General features: G+C 40.2%; 1 protein-coding gene across 4 annotated transcripts in view; it reads right to left on the reverse strand.

Annotated features, from left to right (window-relative positions):
• The window catches only part of TAFA2 (TAFA chemokine like family member 2), a 237,805-nt gene that overhangs the window by 67,553 nt on the left and 149,938 nt on the right, over positions 1–20,314 (reverse strand). For 3 of the 4 annotated variants that reach the window (XR_010302066.1, XR_010302068.1, XM_064142241.1), the window contains exon 2: positions 1,422–1,528. Coding sequence is in view for 1 of the 4 variants with exons in the window: in XM_064142241.1 (XP_063998311.1) it covers positions 1,422–1,527 (106 nt within the window). In the remaining 3 variants the exon portion in view is untranslated. Of the gene's footprint in view, positions 1–1,421; positions 1,529–5,474; positions 5,854–20,314 lie in introns of those variants that run through there. The other variant, XR_010302067.1, reaches the window with a different exon arrangement.

Genomic DNA, 20,314 nt, shown 5'->3' on the forward strand with positions numbered 1-20,314 from the left:
AGCCTGGCTGGGATTAGAAATGCTGTGTCCAGCAGGAGTAGGGAGGTGATTGTCCCCTTGTATTCTACTCTGGTGAGGCTACTCTGTTCAGTTCTGGGCAGCTCAATACAAGAGGTGCTGGAGTGAGTGCAGAGGAGGACAATGAAGCTGGGGAGGGGCCTGGAGAATAAATCTTATGAAGAGCAGCTGAAGGAGTTGAAATGGTTTAGTTTGAAAGAGAGGAGGCTGAAGGAGAGAAGCCGTTGCTGTCTACAGCTACCTGAAAGGACATTATGGAGAGGTTGGCACTGCTCTGTTCTCACATGTAATTAGCAATAGCACAAGAGGGAACGGGCCTCATGCTGCAACTGGCTAGGTTTGCTGGACATTAGGAAATCTTTTTTCATTGAAAGAGTGGACAGGCATTGGAATGGGCTGCCCAGGGAGGTGGCGGAGCCACTGACCCTAGATGTGTTTGTCTGGATGCGGTGCTTGGGGATATGGTTTAGGGTGAACCTTGCAGAGTGGCATTATGGGTTGGACTTGGTGAACCTGAGAGTCTTTTCCAATCGAGATGTTTCTGTGATTCTATGATATACTGTAGATCATATTTCAAGTTACATCCACCTCTAAAAATTAGTACCAAAATCTAGAAAGCGTGTTCTCTGCATTAGGGGGTTACAGAAACATATGCGCACACACACCAAAAAAAAAAGGTTTTTTACAAGCTTGATTAAAACATGGCAGCTTCTGCTGGGGTGTATACATTTTGGGGAAACAAATCTCACCTTGTCAAGCTACAAAATTTCTAGTTCAGTGCTAAGAGTTAAGCATAGGCGAGCGACCACACTGCAAAGCAACGGTTTCTCTGATGGTGACACAATCACATTCAGTGCACATTATCCATGCAGTCAACCTTTACGAGCACTGCACACAGTAGCAACATACACATTACTAGAAATCGTTCCTCTCCAACATTAATTTCCAAGGAATTAATTTGTAGCACACATATGTGCTATCTTTGGTACCTCTTTTTACGAGACAAGTAGCATTCATTATTTAGAATCATAGAATCGGTCTATGGATTCTAGGATTCTATAGATCATTTAGTTCCAAACCCCCTGCCATGGGCAGGGACACGCTACCCTAGATTTGACTTGTTTTATTTTACCACCTTTGGGTTTTTTTTTTACCATCTTTTCAACTGTAGCATCATTACAAAATGACCTAAAAATCAGGAAATAGTGAAAACAAGACTGAAACATTTAAATTCTCAATAAATTAATAAAAGTCTATTCACTGAAAAAAGTCTCCTCCTTTGGAACTCATTAATGAGCCAATACCACAACACATAAATACCCATAAGTTAAAAAAGCCACAATGACTGAAGACTGTTAACAGAGGTCCCAGGCATAATAGTAAAATAGAACAGAACTTCTTACCTTTATGATGATTTGCCCCAGATGCTAATTTCCCCCACAGTGTTACAACAAATATTATTATTAGCAGTTTTCCTTTTGTTGCTTTCTGCAAGTATCTCCTATTCATCCTGAAAACAAAAATACACAAAAATAAGTATTTATCTTAAGACTTGGGGGGAGGGGGGAAATCCCACAATCAAAACAAACAGTATTTTTTGTTTTCATTAAAGGAGATATCAATTTTTCTAAGTTTCTTGCTGATAACCCTTAAGTCTTAAATTCTGCTTAGCTCTAAATGAAGTACATCACACAGAGCATCAGTATAACCTCCTTCCGTGGTCTGCCAGCTTTCCTCTGCGCTGGTCAGGACCAGAAGAAATCAACATCTCCAGTCATCACATTGCTCTCAAGGCACCATCAGTGTTCATAACCACAGCAGACTCTAGAAATGGCAAGAAGGATGAATCTATGCAACAGGTTTTGATGAACAGAGCAATTCCACTAGTGTATTTGGGACCAGTCATGGCCAATGGGGTCCTGTCTTGGTAGTTAAGTTTTTGGATTCTGTCCACAGGCCATAAAGAGTAACAGAATTGAATAGACCTCCAGCACACATACCTATCCTTCCACAAAGAAATCCTGTTAGGAAGACATCAGTAGTTTGGAAACACAGACTCAGGCAGGGCAGATTAACTAGCCTCGATCCTGTCTATCTTCGGGTAATGAAAAGGGTTGATTTATTGCACCAAGAGAAATGGCACATAGTTACCCTCATCTTGCTCAGTGATGTTTTCACTGTGACAGCAAGACACTGTGGTGGTTTAAGCACAAGGTACCACATGAATTATTTCTCAGTAACCTCCTCCAAAGAGAAAATACCTCTCCACCTGCCAAAAAGAGAAGTTCAGGAATATAGGCTGTAGTGCTTAAGGATTGCAGTTGTGCAGAGAGTGGCAAGCAGTATAATAATGAAACCTGCTCTCACTTTTCATGCTGAAGGGGCATTGTAGCCAGGTGGGAGGTGGCCTCTTCTCCCAGGTAACCAGCAATAGAACAAGGGGACACAGTCTCAAGTTGTGCCAGGGTAGGTATAGGCTGGATATTAGGAAGAAGTTCTTCACAGAGAGAGTGATTTCCCATTGGAATGGGCTGCCCAGGGAGGTGGTGGAGGCACCGTCCCTGGGGGTCTTCAAGAAAAGACTGGATGAGGCACTTAGTGCCATGGTCTAGTTGATTGGTTAGGGCTGGGTGCTAGGTTGGACTGGATGATCTTGCAGGTCTCTTCCAACCTGGCTGATTCTATGATTCTATGATTCTCTGTAGAAGAGCCTTAAGGAGCAGGTTAAAAATGGCTCTGAATGATTGTCATGTTTCTACTGATAGGCCAATAGGACACTGATGCCTATTTCCAATCACTTATACTAGAAAAGCTACAAATTTAATCACTTGGATCAAGTTATGGTTGTTTGTAATGCCTGAAACTAGAATGATTTTTGTGAGCAGAAAAACATGTACTGCTCCAGTACAGTTGCACATTTGTCTCCTATTATATTTATATAAAGCTCAAAGGAATTTAAGAGCATCTCTTTTGTTTTGTTCATGTACAACACTATCTTCAGCAACCACAAGTCTGTGAAAGGCAGCCTCCTCCAATATAGAATTAACCAGTAGTCTACTCAAAACCCGAAATCTGCTTCAAAGCAATCTCTTTCCTCTGAGCAAATTGCTTTCTAAGAGAACACCACAGGCTGAAAAGGCAACCCCACACGCACCCTGCAATTCCACTCATGATTTCCACACTTGTGACCCAAACAATTCCCCCAGAACTGTCGATCTTGCTCTCCAGGAGGCTGATGACATGTTGTTAAACACTGAGTGGGTTTCCACACCAGGCTGTGCATAAACAAACACTAGCAACCAAATTAAAACACACTGAGGACTTTTCCAAAGTCTTTTAAGCATGAACACAATGTAAACAGAACTCAATACTCTCTGACAGAAGTCACACATCCACTCTGTGTTTCCCAGAGGTTCAGATATCACATTTATCACACAGAGGGAAGTAAGCAAATGCTGTCTCTAGAATGGTAGAAGTGGCCCTGAAAGCCTGACTGATTAATAACCACAATGGAGGCCACAGTATGCTGTGAACCACACCAAGCTCTGCCTTCCTGCACTGATTCCAGTCCCTTTGGAGTATAACCTGCATATTCATCATCAGTTCTAAGTTCATGAAGCACTCAAAGCTAAAGGCAAATATATTTTTTGTCAATGTAAATAAGAACACCAGGGGAAAAAAAAAAAGTCACATTCAGCATATGCTCTCTCCCAGCTACCTCTCAACAGAATACGAACTAACTCTTTCATTCCTGGATTCTCACACTGCAGGTGCTATGATGCCGGTGCCGAGTCATCTCTCATTAAAATCAAATCCTTCTTCCTCACCCGACACAGCTCAAAACCCAGTGGGACTTGCACCACTAAGCAAAGTTAAATCTAACTCTGCTGATGCCAGATTCACTTGCTGTGCTGCAAGGCTGGCAGCAAACACACTGTAGAAAAAGCAAACACAAAAAGAAAAACAGTAGCAGCAGGGTGAAAGAGAGAAAACCAACCTATCTACCTACGAACAGCAGTCCCTCAGGGTAGGTGGCAGAGTGAAGATACAAACCTCTGCCAGTAGGCCAGCATACCAAAGAGGAGTAAGCCAGCAATGAATATTGAAGAGATTTCAGCAAGCAAAATGAAGGGTTTCAGCTCTGACAGAAAATCTGGGCTCAATGCCATTGCTAGGTTTTCCAATTATGAGGAAAACAAAACACCATTTCTGTTACACAAGCCTATTACACTATTCAGCATTACTAATTTTGGTGTTCACCTTTAGATGGACTAAATTCTTAGATGGACCAAATTCCTAACTTTGTCTGATAACAGCTCCATAATAGGCAAAATTAAGAGAAAAGTCAGAGAAGCATCAGTTCTAACTGGGACGGATAGTTCAGAGGCCAACAGCAGAAGCACCAAAGTCTCAGTGGATAAAGCATCTATAACATACAGCAGTTCAAATAAGAGAAAGCTAGAAGATGATGTTGAGTTTCAATTAATCAAGTTTCAAACTAATTATGGTGTGCAAATGTGAACCTGCAGCTGTGTGAATCAGCCACTTAGAACAGTCAGTCCAAGGACAGATGAGTAGCTGCATGAACACAAACAAGGTACGCTGCTTGCAAGCAGTCCTGCTGCAGAAGCAGAGGGCACACTGTAGCAATACAGTCCCAGAAATAAAAAACTGAGGGTTTGTAGTTCAAGAAACTCACGCAGTTGGGATGCATGCATCTTATTAGCAAAGCATGCAAGCAACTGAGTAACAAGGAGTAGCCGTGAGATATGCCCAGTATCAAAGTGCATACCTTATTACTTGGGCTGAGAGACTGTGACTGTGGCTCTCTTTTGTGCATTTGCAAAATAGCTCATGACATAGCACTGAGAAGGCACTGGAACTAGATAGCATTTGACCTCAGCTCTGAAACAAACTATTCATCCCTTGCTACCCTGATCCATGCCAAGTAAGAGCATCCAGGAAATAAAATTGGCTGTTATTACACTTACAACAGGCTATATTAAATAGAATAAATGAGCTCTGAAATGAGCTACTTTTACTAGGGGTGATGCAGAGCTTCACAAATTACAGCTATTAACCTGAATGGTTTTCTCCGTGAGGCATTTTCCTCTTACATTTACCCTCCCTTCTGCAGAGCCTCTCTTTCATTGTGATCCTTACAACCTCCAGTAATAACCACATAAGCCAAAGGTGATCAAAACTGAGAACAGGCACACTATGGGAGATGCCCATATTTGAAAACCAATATTGCACAAAATTTTATGTGAAAATTATATGAACCTTGTGTGTAACAAAATTATCTTTCCATTTCTAACCCCAGCATTCAAAATAAACCCAAGGAATTCTCAGCACTTCCACACAAAAGAGGCCACAAAAGGCTGCCAAGTTTAAGGTCATTTTTCAATGTTCTTAGAGGCAAGGAAAAAAAAGAAAAAAAGACAGGACATCTCTACCTGTGGTGGTTCCAGAGGCACACTCCATATAAAGCAAAACCTCAAGACAGCCCAGTGGTTGAGTGCAAGATGACTGTGTTGTAAGCAGCTCTTCACCAGCACCCTAAGACAGTGCATAAAATACTAAGACTTGTTACTCTTGCTCCATACATTTCCTTCTCTCTCAAATGCACTCCCTGAGACCAGACATCATGGAGTTTAGTATCATAGACTCAAGAACAGACTCTTTTGGTGATTAGGGACAAAATAAGTTAAAATGGTAGGATTTTTCCCCTCAGGGTGAAGCCTAATTCGGTGCTGCAGAGAAGCTTCAGAAACTACTGTTCCAACAGAAATCTTTCTCCTTAGCTTCTACAGCTTATCAGAAGCAAACTGTGAATACACTAATAGGTTGCACATGTTCTCCTCACCACTGCTCCACCTCACAGGCCCCTCCCAGCAGCAGGTGTGGCCCAACTATTTGACTGTACTGAAATATCCACAAGCTTTTGAGGTTCTGCTTCCTTCCTTCTTTGTTTCTGAGCTTGAGATCCACCACTTTTCAAAAGTTCAGAAAGAGGGAATCACGTGGAAATTAACCTCACAATTGTCAGGCCAGTGTTAAAATGTTTTGCTTTCCTATTTTATGTGACGTGTAGCCTCATGTAATACTTACTTTTTGAGGAGGAAAAAAAAACACTAAAAGAAGTAAAAAAGAAAAGAAAGAAAACAAAGGAAATACTGGCTGTTAGTCTTCCCCTCGGAGCAGCATATACAGAAAATTCTTATCTGTTTCCCAGAAGTAACAGCATTTTTCTCTGTTGCTCCTTTTCTTTCTTTTCATTCTGAACATCAGCTTCTGTGAAGCTGTTCAAAATTCATTCATTCCTGCTTTACATATGCAGACATTTTCAGTGTCTGCAAGATACATTTGTTTTCTGCAAACATACACATCCTGTGAATGCAAGTGTTCATAAAGAGAAGTCTAAGCCTGTTTCTCAACTCTACCTTGAGGAAACGTTTGAGACAAAACCCCGACAGAAAATTAGTTCAACATTCTCTTGCTTTTCTTTTTACAACAGATACTTTAGTCACTACTTCAGAGACACTCTAAGTGAGGTGCAGAAATCCCTCCTGACCCCAAGTCTCTCGTACAGAAATAACGCAGCCATTTAAATTATGTTCTGTGCTGAATCTTACATTATTTATTAGTCAGCTTAGTTTCTACATCCCAGGCAACACAGACATTTGCAGTTTTATTTAGCTTTTCCTGAGTAAGCTAATGCAGAGTTAAAAAATGCACCCCTGGTGGATAAGGTCACTTTGTAAAAGTAACACCGATGTGACCCCCATGTGTTTGCATATATATAAATTCCCTCTATGACATTCCTGTCATGTTTGCTCAGTGAACAAGTAATTTGCCACTCTCATTACTTGAGGTACAAGGTAGTTTGTGAAAATCAATCTTCTTTCTGCTTCATACATCACAGCCTGTTACAGACACAAAGTGCATTCTGATTCTGAAATGAAGCCAGGGGGAAAACACAGACTTGTTCTCATAATCTGCATTCTTTGATCTGGGTGGGCAAGAAAAGAGCAAGAACAGGCATTTAGTCCAGCAAAGCACACAGGTCTTACATAGGAGCTGCATGGAAAATCTCTGTATGCAAAACAAAAGGGATGGATTTTCTGGGGGTTTCTTCCCAAAAGTTGTTTATCAACATGAATCTTCCAATAGCAGATTAAGTCATGCTAGAGATCTTAGCCCTGCTATTGAGAAGTACTTGGAAATAGATACAGCACTGTGGGCAGATCAATGCAGTATGGTTGTCACTATTAGTTTCAGCAGCAGTGTACCAGTGCAAGCAGATTGAAGAATTTTTGGCTTAATGCCATAAAGAAGACTTTTGAAAGGCTGCTGTGCTAGGACTTAAGACACTGAGGCAAATGCATTCCTCTTCCCAAAAGTACTTAAGTATACTTGGTTGACATGCATTGCCTATGCTTCTTTTATTTAAATCAGTGAGACTTAAATCTAAGCACATCCTTTCTCAGAGTTGTACCTGAGTGTTTGAAAAATGATTACTGAGTGAGTTCCTGTAATAAGGGATAGTTTCAAGAACATAGAAGCTCAGATATCTGAAAAAGTTATGGAATATATGAAATTGTTTTCTTTACATATTGCAATTAGTTTCCCAGTGGCAGGAAACTGGAGACAGATGCACGTACAGGTAATTACATTTGCTGACAGTTTCTCATAGCACTTGGATGTGAAATTTACATATATATTGTTGTTTCCAGAATCAGATAAGCACAGATGCTTGAATTACCAAAGACTTGAAATGCTTTAGCCACCTAGCTGACTTCTGCCTCACAGCTAGAAACCCTGAGAGGTGATGGGAAAAGCTTTTTTTCTTCCAAAAGGGCATGGATGGTTGTGATGATATTGTCTTGAAAATTTCAGATGATACTGATGAATGGTCTCTCCTCTAAACTGTTATCAATGTTAATCTTCCCTGCTTCCAGATTAACACCAGTTCCTTGTAGACACAACTGATTGTAATTTTCACCTTCATTAATTTTCAGCTGCAATACCTGACTAAAAGCAATACAGAAAGCACAGTTAAAGTAAACAAGAAAAGCATTGTCCTCCTAGACAGCTTCAACTCAAACAACACAGGAAGACAGTATTTAACTGTGAAACTATTATTTTTTGTTTGTCATTCAGGGCCAGCAAAAGAGTGTTCACACAATGAATGTTAATACTGACACCTTACTAAGTACACGGAAAGAAAATGTCATACTTCTTTTGTGGGTTTAAATTCTGTATTACTTCTATGAATTTTTGAAAATATAAAACTAGTAGTAACGATCTGGCATTAGGCCTGCACATGTCATTCATTGTGTTTTAGTGCTAACAATCAAACACTACAGAATATTTAAACATCCAGTATATTCTGACTTCTTTAATCCACCCAAGGATGCTGAGGGAGCTGAGAGCTGGGATTGTTTAGCCTGGAGAAAAGGAGGCTCAGGGGTGACCTTATTGCTGTCTACAACTACCTGAGGGGTGGTTGTGGCCAGGAGGAGGTTGCTCTCTTCTCTCAGGTGGCCAGCACCAGAACGAGAGGACACAGCCTCAGGCTGTGCCAGGGGAGATTTAGGCTTGAGGTGAGGAGAAAGTTCTTCACTGAGAGAGTCATTGGACACTGGAATGGGCTGCCCGGGGAGGTGGTGGAGTCGCCATCCCTGGAGCTGTTCAAGGCAAGGTTGGACGTGGCACTTGGTGCCATGGTCTAGCCTTGAGCTCTGTGGTAAGAGGTTGGACTTGATGATCTGTGAGGTCTCTTCCAACCTTGGTGATACTGTGATACTGTGATGTCTTACAGCCTTTTGAAATAAGCTCCTACAGTTAAGTGTTTGGTACTAGAAGGTACTTAGACTCAAATTCACATAATTTTCTCTGATATTATTATGCCACTTTAAATTCTCAGCTTCTGTGCTTAAGAGAGCTTCAAGATGTAGGGGGTACTATATTCACTTTATCATCATGGCAGTGGTATTTGCTTATATCTTACATGTTACTGGCTCACAGATGGTTATTTAAATTTTCTTTTTTCGTATCTCATTAACCAATAAAAAGTTTAACTGGAAGAGATAAAAAAATGGATAACACTTCAGTAGGCTTTGAACAAAATGTCTCACTGAGACCTGAATCACTAAATATACTGTGATTTCTTAATGGCCACTGCAGTGGCAAAGATAAGCCTCCAAATCTATCAAGGCAGAGAAAGCATCACATATTAGTGGAGAATGGCCACTGAAGTGCCCATATTTAAAAGCAAGGATGAAAATCATCTGGGCAAGCATAAGCCTATTAGTCTGACCTTTTCAGTTTGCAAGGGCTTAGAGAAGGCTTTGAAGAAAAAGATAAATTAAACACAAGAGAAGTAAATAGAACATAGGATAAAATGTAGCAGGGTTACTGAGAGCAGACTGTGCCAGACTAACCTGACAGCTTTTTTTATAAGATAACTGATTTTACAAAGAAATGAAGTAGATAATTTGTCTGGATTTAGATAAAGCATTTTCTACAGTGTCACTCCAGAACTTACACAGTAAGCCAAAGACTCTGTGGATTACTACAAGAATTGAAAGGTGGTGGATTCAGGTGTGATAACAGCAGGCAATACTGAAAGCGAGTAGCAGGGATTAATGGCATTTGTGCTGCAAATTGGGAATTTACACGTGTAAAAAACAACTAGTTTATTTCAGTTGATCACCAAGAGCACATCAGTATCAACATGGCATTAGAAAGCTGTCAAAAAAAGGCAAATCCTATAAATTACAAATTTTCTTAAACTAGCATTCAGAATTATCTACAGAATTATCTACACAATTTCTTCATGGAAGAAGAAATGAACCCACAAACCACACAGGGACAGTCTTCTGTGGTGCTCGCAGGAAGGATAACTCTACCACATGAGGAGTTTGAAAGAACTCCATTTCACCACAGGCTGAAGGGAAGCACAATTCAAGGAAAGGAAATAAATACAGTGAGGACAAGGAGCATGCCCATAAGAAATGGGTTAGGTGACAGCTTGCCAGCAGGCAGGATCAGGACACTCAGCTTAGTGATTCAAGAAGTCTCTTCCAGTCTTGTCTCTGCATCAATATCACGGTTCATTTTTTTTTTTACATTAGAATAGGATGTCAAGTGCTAGATTTTTCATGAAGAAAACTATAAGCAAGTTCTTCCCAAGTGCATTAGTGTAGTTTTTCTTTCCAAGTCATTTGACTCTCCTCAAAAAAATTAAAACACTAAACCCAGAAGTCACAGCATTTCTCTCTGTGAAAAAAAATAATGCTTCTCACCAGTGAGCTGAACCCACACTGGTTTCCATCCCAAAAGTGGCCATGCTGCTGGAAATCTGATTAAAATGAATATGCTTCTTTATTCTTTGACATTTTCAAGACATAATCGCCATCTCTGTCTCATAAATTTTAAAGGTGACCCAAGCAGTCAGAGTACTGTGTTGGTGGACCATTCAGCATTTTTTCACTTACCTCAGTGAGTTAAAGTTGTACTGCTAAGCACGAGTGACTATTTCATGCCTAAGATCCATCATTAACTTCAAAAGTCACTCTTTTTTTTCTGTCACCCTTGCTTGAAATTGAAAATCTTCCTATTGTCATCCTAAGAGCAACATCATGGAAACATAAAACTGGCAAGTATTGCAATTGTCAAGATATGAAGGAACCTCATTTTCCACAAGAGTCCAAATGTAGAAAGCAAAACCTACACACTTTCAAGAATTAATTATTTAAAGGGAAAAAGAGAAGAAACAATACCATTAGTATTTTAAGAGTGCCCAACAACAGGACAAGGAGCAATGAGTGGAAGCTGAGGCATAGGAAATTCCATAGAAATGTGAGAAATGTTTTTTTTTTCACTATGATGGTGACAGAACACTGGAACCGGCTGCCCAGGGGAGTTGTGGAGTCTCTCTGGAGATATTTAAGACCCACCTGAATGCATTCCTGTGTGATGTGGTATAGGTGATTCTGCTCTGGCAGGGAGGTTGGACTGGATGATCTTTCAAGGCGACTTCCAGCCCCTAACCTTCTGTGACTCTATGAAAGATGTATACTACTATCAAATCCATTTGAAATTACTACCATCTGAAATAATATCTTTCAAGCAATACTGGAAGACTAATTTGGGTATTCTTACATGGGTGTAAGACTATGGATGAAGTGCTATGGTTGCATTACAGGATCTTGCCAGGCATGAAATGAAATGCGTTCACAGGAACCACTGAGATTCTACTGCTCCCTCCCTGGAGGTGTTCACAGCTAGACTGGCTGAGGCCTTGAGTGACCTGTTCCAGTGGGAGGTGTCCCTGCCTATGGCGGGCGTTTGGAACTAGATGATCTCTGAGGTCCCTTCCAACCTAAACCATTGTGTGACTCTATGATTCTATACTGCACAGCTTCCCAACTTAAGCTTCAATTTTGGTGTTCCAAAAAATTCTTCTGGCCAGTGGCAGTGTGACAGACCAGTGAAGAAGAATAGGGAAGCAAGGGCCAGACCAAGTGTCCCCCTTCTATGTTAAGAACAATTATCTCTGTCAACAGGCATAATAGCACTTCTGACAAATAATCTGTGTTTTTATATCTGACTCTGTCTCAGTCTTGAGGAGACCTAGGTACAGAAGGTTTGGATTCTCAGGCACAGACTTAAGGCACAAACAGTGTCAAACGCATAGGCTAGCTTTATCGCATTCCCACAACTTACACGTGCGAGCATAGGGAGCCATGAGGAGAGGGAAAGAGTAAGAGAGGTGGGGGAGAAAAGAGAAAGAAAAGAAATAGCCCCATACAGAGAGAAGAAAGGTCACCCCAGACTCATTTGGTGTCCTGAAGGTGCATTTGACGAGTACGGGTGGGGAGCACCCCGTCTGCAGGTCAGAGCTTCTCTTCCTTTACCTGGCTGCCTCACTGAATGTGCACGTTTTCCTGAGAATCACTTAGCATTTCCCAGGAGTGGTTTGCTTAGCCAGGCCCACTGTCCATGTGTTGAGCGTGCTCGGTATGGTAGGGGGGTTCCAGAGTTGAGCCCCGCCCTTGTCTGGCCGGTTTCTCCAAATGATCCCTGCTGTTGATAAACCAGGAGCTGCTAGGTTGTGGTTGGCTCAGAATCAGCATCACCTGTCACAACAAGAAGCCTTCACCTCCTATGTGTGTCGGGTGACAGGAGCTCAGTCCCAGGTGTGGTAGTCCAGAGTTGTGGGCTTTCAGTTCACGCAAGCTGAGCAGTCAGGCAGGCAGTCCCACGTCAGCCTGCACAAGCTCACTGTGCATTTCCCAGATGGTTTTTGGTCCAGCTGTTGCATACTGGGGAGCTTCTGGGGGTCTGAGCTCATGCAAGAGGGGATTTTGGGGACAGCAAGTACAAAGAGGATGCTCGCTTAGCACTTCTCAGAAATTTAGCTCAAAGCAAGTTTTTTCCTGAGATGCTGGTACATATTGTTTATCTCAGCCTCTGACAGACTCCTACACATTTTGGGTCACATTGGAAGGCAAGGGTTCAAGTGTAAATAAAAAAACCGACAGGTTGCTCAAATGGCAGAACAATACGAAGCTTGCTTCTGCAATGACCAAAATAGCTCCAAGAGCTGACACAAGAAAGGCAGGAGAGTTGTTGACTGGGAATAAACCTAGATGGGACACAGTTGGAACATATTCCTGCAGTCTTTTAATACCTTTTAGTAAGTCCTAACACACGTTCATTCTTCACAACCACCGCAGACACCACTGCCAGGGGAAAGACAAGTGTGAGATCACTCTTGTGAATCATAGAATGAGTTGAATGTTACAAGTTGAATCATATAATGTTATGAGTTGAAAGGAACCTTAAAGACTGTCTACTTCCAATCCCCTGGTAGGGGCACCTCCTACTAGACCATGCTACTCAAGTCCGCATCCATTCTAGCTTGGAAAACATCCAAGGTTGAAGCCTCCACAATGTCTCTAAGCAAAGTCAGACCAAGTTCTTCCAAAATAAGGATCTGGTACATAGTACCAATCTCTGTTCCTCAGCTAATGTGTAGGAAAAGACTTCTTGCGCTCTGGAAGGTGCTACTGAATGGAAACCAGTCCACACAAAAACCCTTCAGCTTCCACCTGGGAAGCAGAACATGAAGTCCATCAACTAAATAAGCTAGAGAGTCTTGTACTCAGCAGAGGTATGCCCATGTAGGCACACAAGGAAATTCTGAATGTTTAAGTTACTGACAGCCAAGTACAGCATATTTTCTGTCTATGCAGAGGGTTTTATCAAATGGTTCTGGGCCCTAACATGCTGTCTAACCTGTCACATACAATCACAGAACTGTTTCACTTGAAAAAGGCCTCTAAGATCATTGAGTCCAACTGTTACCTAACTCTACAAAGTCTGGTGTTAAGCCATGTCCTGTATCACCACACTTATATGTCTTTTTAAACACCTCCAGGGAACCTCTTCAAATACCTCTCTAAGGAACTGATTTCAATGTTTGATAACCTATTCAGTGAAGAATTTTCTTCTACTAAACCTCCCCTACTGAAATTTGAGGCTAGTTCCTCCTGTTACTTGGGAGAAGAGATCAACACCCTTCTCACTATAACCTCCTTTCAGGTAGTTGTAGAGAATAAGATCTCCCCTCAGCCTCCTTTTCTCCAGACTAAGCAACTCCAGTTTGCTCATACGCTACTCATAAGACCTTTACCAGCCTTGCTGACCCTCTCTGGAGGGTCCTCAGGACCTCAACATTTTTATTGTAGTGAAAGGTCTAAAAGTAAACACACTACTCATAGTGTGGCTTCACAAGTGTCAAGTAATGGATCAAGCATTTTCCTAGTCCTGCTTGTCCTGATACAGGCCAGGATGCTGTTTGTCTTCCTGGCCACCTGAGGACACTGGTAGCTTATGTTCAGACGGCTGTGGATCAACACTCCCACGACTTTCTTTGCCACCTGAAGTATTGCAGGGAGTTGTTGTGACCCAAGTGCACGATCCAGCACTTGGCCTCACTGATCTCACACAACTGGCCTCATGCTTTCTATTCAGTCTGTCCAAGGCCCTCTTTAGACCCTGCCTACTGTCAAGCAGATCAACACTTCCTTCCAGTTTTGTGCCATCTGCACACTGACTGAGGCTGCATTGAATTCCCTCATCCACATCATTGATAAAGTCTCTAGTTCCTCATCAGTGTTCTGAAACAGTAAGAAATTATTAGCAACCAGCTCGTACTGGAAAAAAAAAATCAGAGTATTCCTGTGATGGCTTGCTAGGAATGGATTCAGGTCAAGACAGGATTTGCTTAATGGCAGCTGAAGTATCTAAATTGCACCCACTCTTCCTTGAAAAACCAAATAAATTTCCCAATCCCTTTTCAAATGCCTTGTTTTGAAGGGTACAGGCAGATACATAAGACCATACGATCCCAAGTTTCATCTGAGCAAGCATACCTCCAGTAACTCGCTCACTTTCGCATACACTATGCCAGCCTTCCAGCCTTGCAATGGCATTTTAATATGGCCAGGAGCTCATTCAATAACCAGCTATAACCTGGACTTCCTCAAAGTCTACACACAGCTTCCTGCTGCATGATATGTAGCTTGGGATTTGCATGCAGAGCACAGTAGGAGGATGAATGACAAAAATTACTAAACAGTGTTTTGTTCTTCTCATACGCTGGATAGGAGACACTTACAAGGTTCTTTTCTATAAGCATTTGAGTTTGGAGGTGGACTTCACTTTTCAATCAAATTTTTGAGTTGTCTCCATTTACTATCATCTTGATCACATCATGGAATGATTCTAGAGGACACAAACCAAGTCCCTTTTAGGTTAAAATAAAGCAGAATATGAGCTTGAGAATGCACTCTTGTGTAACAGTCTGCAACAGCTTAGGGGTATTCAGTTCAGGAGACAACAGCTAGCTGAAAACAACTTTATTTTCCACTAAATGAATATAATGTGACCACAGTGACCTGAGCAACAATAGCTTGGTTCTACCAAATCAATTTGTAGCGATAAACTATTTGCTAATGTAGATGCAGCCCTGCAATCTCATAAGGAAAGAGATAATTATCATCATTATTTTATACTTGGATAAGAGACCCTTTTAGTTGTGATTAATCTGAAAAACAATTTGAGAACATCAGGAAACCTCAACAGCATATTGAAAGAGATCTGTCACTCAGGAGGCCTTCAAACAAATCCTGATCAGCATTTTAGGGCCATTATTCCTACTGTGACAACACAGAAAGGGAAGCACAGCTTGGATGCCAAAAACCAGGGAACCGCTACCTGCAGTACACCCCCCTAATTTAGATCATAGAGTACATAATAAATTACTTCAAATTACTTAGTGCATTGTTCCTTTCTGTGAAACAGTAAAACCCTTTTCTCCCAATGCAGAAAATTAAAGGCAAAGGGTTTGCTGTCTTTTCTCACACTGATTGCTACCTAATCTACAAGCAAATCTGCTGTAGGAAGTACAACACATTGTAAAACTGTCAAACTGGATGCTTTATTGGCTCAATACCTGCCAATTGATTGTTTTTCCCTGCCTCTGGTAGCCAAGCTACAGCTTTAAGGATGCGTAGGTTGACCCTTTTAGGTAAACAACAGAAAATGACCAGTTAAATGGAAACAGCCTCAGAAATTACAGACTTGAGGTGGGATAAGCCCTGGTCAGTAATGATCTGCCCTACTCACTGTGTTCCCTGGCCCCAGAGGGAAGACACCAGCATCACGTTGCCTTGACAGACATAAATTCAGGACTGAGCCTAAGTACATTCCAGATGACTTTATCTGAAAAAATAGAGGTCATACTCAAAACTAAACTAAAACATTTTTATTCAAGTCTGGCAATGCAAAATGTCCTTAAATTAGATGTTTATTAGAGTAAATTAAACCTGACTTACACAGGTTTCTTGTTCCCTAGTACAGATTTGGCTGAGCAAATCTTCCAATGTTACCATATTTCACAACAGGATTAACTGTTTCTAAAGCATCTGCATTTGCATTCCTATGCAGGCTCAGTGGAACAAAACAATTATTTACTTTCCTTTGTATTTTAATATTAAAGAGGGTTATGTCACTGTATTTTCATAACAATTGCATTAACAGCATCACTGTTGGACACAATGATGTTCAGAATTCCGTGACTCTTGTTTCAGAAGGAGGGCTTACAGCGAGTCTTTGTAGCATTTATGATTTAAAAGAGCTTTTATTTTCTTTTTCACATTTTCATTTTATAATAATTAATTGAAACTGTCTAGGAACTAAGCCAAATAATGCCTATTCTGTTGTCAGAAGCACTCTAAATTTGGTAGCATACGAATGCAGTACAGTCCACCAAGATTCTTCTAGTGCTGTCCTATAAAGGCTTTGAATGTCTCCTATTCTATGAAAGTACTACTCTCTAAATGGTCAAGACTTATATGAGTTTTAGATAAGAATAGGCATTAGCTAGAACAACACAGAAAGCACCACAAGTGAAAGACAGCTGAAAATTACCCACAATTCTAAAGATAAACAGTGAGATAGAGTGGTTTAGAATGTTGTTTCTGTGCAATCATGACCTAACTTCAATAACAGAGCATTATAATTTACTAGCGCACGGGTATAATACTGCGCACATATTACTTACTAACGAAAACCAGATAGAGCATTTCAATATCATTTCAGTCACAATTACAGATATTGCACTGCCATCACCATCAAAAGAAATGGTTACATGTTTGACAGACCTGCAGAAAACAGTATGCATGATACTGAGAGCAGCAGTTCATTATATGTTAATTTTCTACAACCACTGCAGCTTTCAAAATCTGAAGAAAAACAAAGCACAGTCTAAGCTGACTTATTTCATCCTGAATCAGTTAATCCTACTTGATTCCAATAGCTATATGCCTTGCATTTCTCATCTTCCTTGCCAGTAAAAGGTGATAATTCTTCTTACCACACTGATGCAGGAAAGGTTTGCTATTTCTATATTCCTCCTTGCATAATTTGTAATTGTGATTGCTAACAAATTGCTTCCATTTCAGTACCCTGTTTTGCACAGTGAATCAAGCACAGCTCCTCCAGTGTTTTCTTGAGGTCTTTGATATTTGATTTTTCTCTGAAAGCTCCCAGAGTCTAACAATTATGTAAGAAGTGCAATTTTAATTACACTTTGTTGTTACAGAGAAAATGTAATTCTAAAGACAACAAAAGGATCTGTTTTTAACATATGTCATGAGAACCTGAGAAAGATGAACCTAAACTTCTGGACAATCAGATTTGGAAAGCACTGCCAAATTTTTGCTTTGGAAACAACCATGAAAGTTATGCATTTATTTTATGCTTCTTTGTCCAGAATATCCACAGATGCTGCATGGAAATGTATTCTGAATGGACACATTAATATGATAAATTCACTTACATCACTGTTGTTTGTGTCTAGTTAATATAAATGCCCAGCTGAAAATACGAAGTACCTGCACAAAACAAGTCACAAATTTTGGAAAGGGTGATTTCCTTTTAACTTCTTTATGTAAGTTTTGAAATTTCAAAGAGAAAAATGAAATTCAAATTTCAAGGACAAGTGAAATAAAAAAGGCTGCCTAAATTATATAATTATGATAATTACTTATCATAGAAATACATATATTTAACAAAAAGCCATTAAGATAAATTGAACTAGAAGTGTATTAAATAAGCTTGCTTCTTTTGTTTTCTTTTGTAGTTTTTGTAGTTGTTGTTGTTGGGTTTTGGGGTATTTTTAAGGCAATAGTAGGTGCCCCTTCCAGTTATAGCTGTAATCAGAGCAATGCATACTGTTTTCACTGTCAAACTCAAATGGTGCTAAGAATGTCTCCTGCAAATGGCAGGAATGAGAATAAATTTTCATGAACATCTTTCATGTAAGCAGGAGGACCAGAATCTAGTCAACACAAACTAAGTTTCTTAAGGGTACCTATGTACCTCCTCTTTCCACAACAAATAAGGCCAGTCTCATTTTCCAATCCTATATTTTCATTGTGCTTCATCTAAGATAAAAAAGACTTGATGAACCTAAGTAGTATGGCCTGACCTGAAAGTTTAGCAGTCATCTTGAACCATTCATCATCTTATTAACTGCAAGATGTGCAAAGCATCTGAATGAGCACACGATGGAATGTAGTGGGAAAGCAACTCATGCAAATTGTCTTGCTCCCATAAATATGAAGCACTGTGTGTTTGCAATGTAGTCAGCCAGATTAAACTCATCAAATATCAATTCTTCGTCCAGCTATAATGAAAATCTTTCACATAAGGCAAAAGATAAATGGGACATTGTCATGATTTCTGTAATTCAGACAGTACAAGAAGGACCCTCCAGACCAAAAAAAAGTTCTTCTATGAGCTATTTAAAATGAAAATGTTATGGTTTATTACCATTGTCTTCCAGCTTGAGTGGTATCAATAGGTATCTGTGAGTTAATGATCTGAAAAGCAGGGGATACAAATAAAGATGAATTCACATTAAAACCTGAGATTAGAGACTCACAATGCTTTAGCAAAGCTCAAATCCTAAAGAGAACTTTTGTACATGCTAACCTTAAAAAACACTCTCTTCTTTTCAGCCTATGAAACGCATTAAAAGTAGAATTCATTTATTTATTTATTTGTAGCAGGAAGAAAATTTTGTAGCTTACTTGCTGAGAAAACACAGTCTCACTGACAAAATTTATGCAGAAATTTTCAGTCAGTTGTGAGAAGGAAAAAAAAATCAAACTAAATACACAAAATGAAGCACAGGGCAAGAGAACTTTTGATTTAATAATACTGTATACACCATTCATTCACAATATGGAAAATCCATGTTCAGGTCCTTAAAGGTAGCTGAATGAATATGAACCTTCATCTTCCAGAAAAATATCTCAATTACTCTGCAGTAGTGTATGATACTCTCATATTCTCTAGTTTCTCTAGAAACCAAATATATATTTCACCTCACAGGTGAATGTTCTGCCAAACAGAACACAGTCACTCTTTGTATGCATGTTTGATACCAAACAGAAAAGGCATTGAGCAGTAATGTTTGGAGCAAGCCATTCACACTTGACTGCACAATCAAATTTCTCAAGGTAAAATGAGACCTAAACACAGCTGACATATGACTCACAATTTCATAGAGCCAGATTTTCCTTCCCATTTTTGAGGACTAAGGATAGGGCTTTGTTTTGTTAGATATTGTCTGTAAAAGAAGTAAGCTGTTTATTTTCTTTTGGTTGAATATTTTGTTCAATGTAAGCACATGCACACAAACCCACCCCCCCCCCCCCCCCCCCCGAAACACACACCAAAGCCAAAACCAACCAAAGAAAAAACCCAAACTCATATAGAACAGGAAAAAAGTGTTTCAACAAAAGCAAAACAGAAGAATATTTTCTTTTAAGTTTTATCAAATTAAAAAAATATATTAAAAATCAAATGATATCTTGAGCTTCCACAGAACCTCACCTTTTATGCCCTTTCTACTGTATGTATAATACACACACACACACACACATATATATATATGCATATATATACACATATATACACTCCCCTGAGTATATAGAGGTCACTGCCTTCACCAGCACAATATCCTTTAGACTTTGGCAACTGGAGGTAGAGTATTCCCACTACACATAAAATGACTGTTCAGTCCCACAGAAACATTATACCACAGATAGGGAGAAACTGCAAATCAGAGGGTAAAGTGAAAGCAGAGGAACAGCCTCAATGAGGCAGTGTAGCCAGGTGGGGGTTGGTCTCTTCTCCCAGGCAACCATCAACAGAACAAGGGGACACAGACTCAAGTTGTGCCGGGGGAAGTATAGTCTGGATGTTAGGAGGAAGTTCTTCACAGAGAGAGTGTTTGGCATAGGAATGGGCTGCCCAGGGAGGTGGTGGAGTCACCGTCCCTGGAGGTGTTCAAGAAAAACCTGGCTGAGGCACTTAGTGCCATGGTCTAGTTGACTGGCTAGGGCTGGGTGCTAGGTTGGACTGGATGATCTTGGAGGCCTCTTCCAACCTGGTTGATTCTATGATTCTATGATTCTATGTGTAACTGGTGAGGTAAGCAGATAGACCCTCAACAACCTGAAACTGTCTCAGTATTTCCACATTTTATTTTAACTCCATTGTAGCTAAATCCTTAATTTTTAAGATTATCTAATCACGAAAAATTAAGCTTTTAAGACTCCTAAAGCAGCATTCCACAATGCAGGGGGAATTAATTTTAAAAGCCATTTATGAAATTTGAAATCTACACAGATGAAGTGATTAAAAACAT

Source organism: Pogoniulus pusillus, chromosome 4 (genome assembly GCF_015220805.1).
Source record: "Pogoniulus pusillus isolate bPogPus1 chromosome 4, bPogPus1.pri, whole genome shotgun sequence".
NCBI classification, from domain to species: Eukaryota; Metazoa; Chordata; class Aves; order Piciformes; family Lybiidae; genus Pogoniulus; species Pogoniulus pusillus.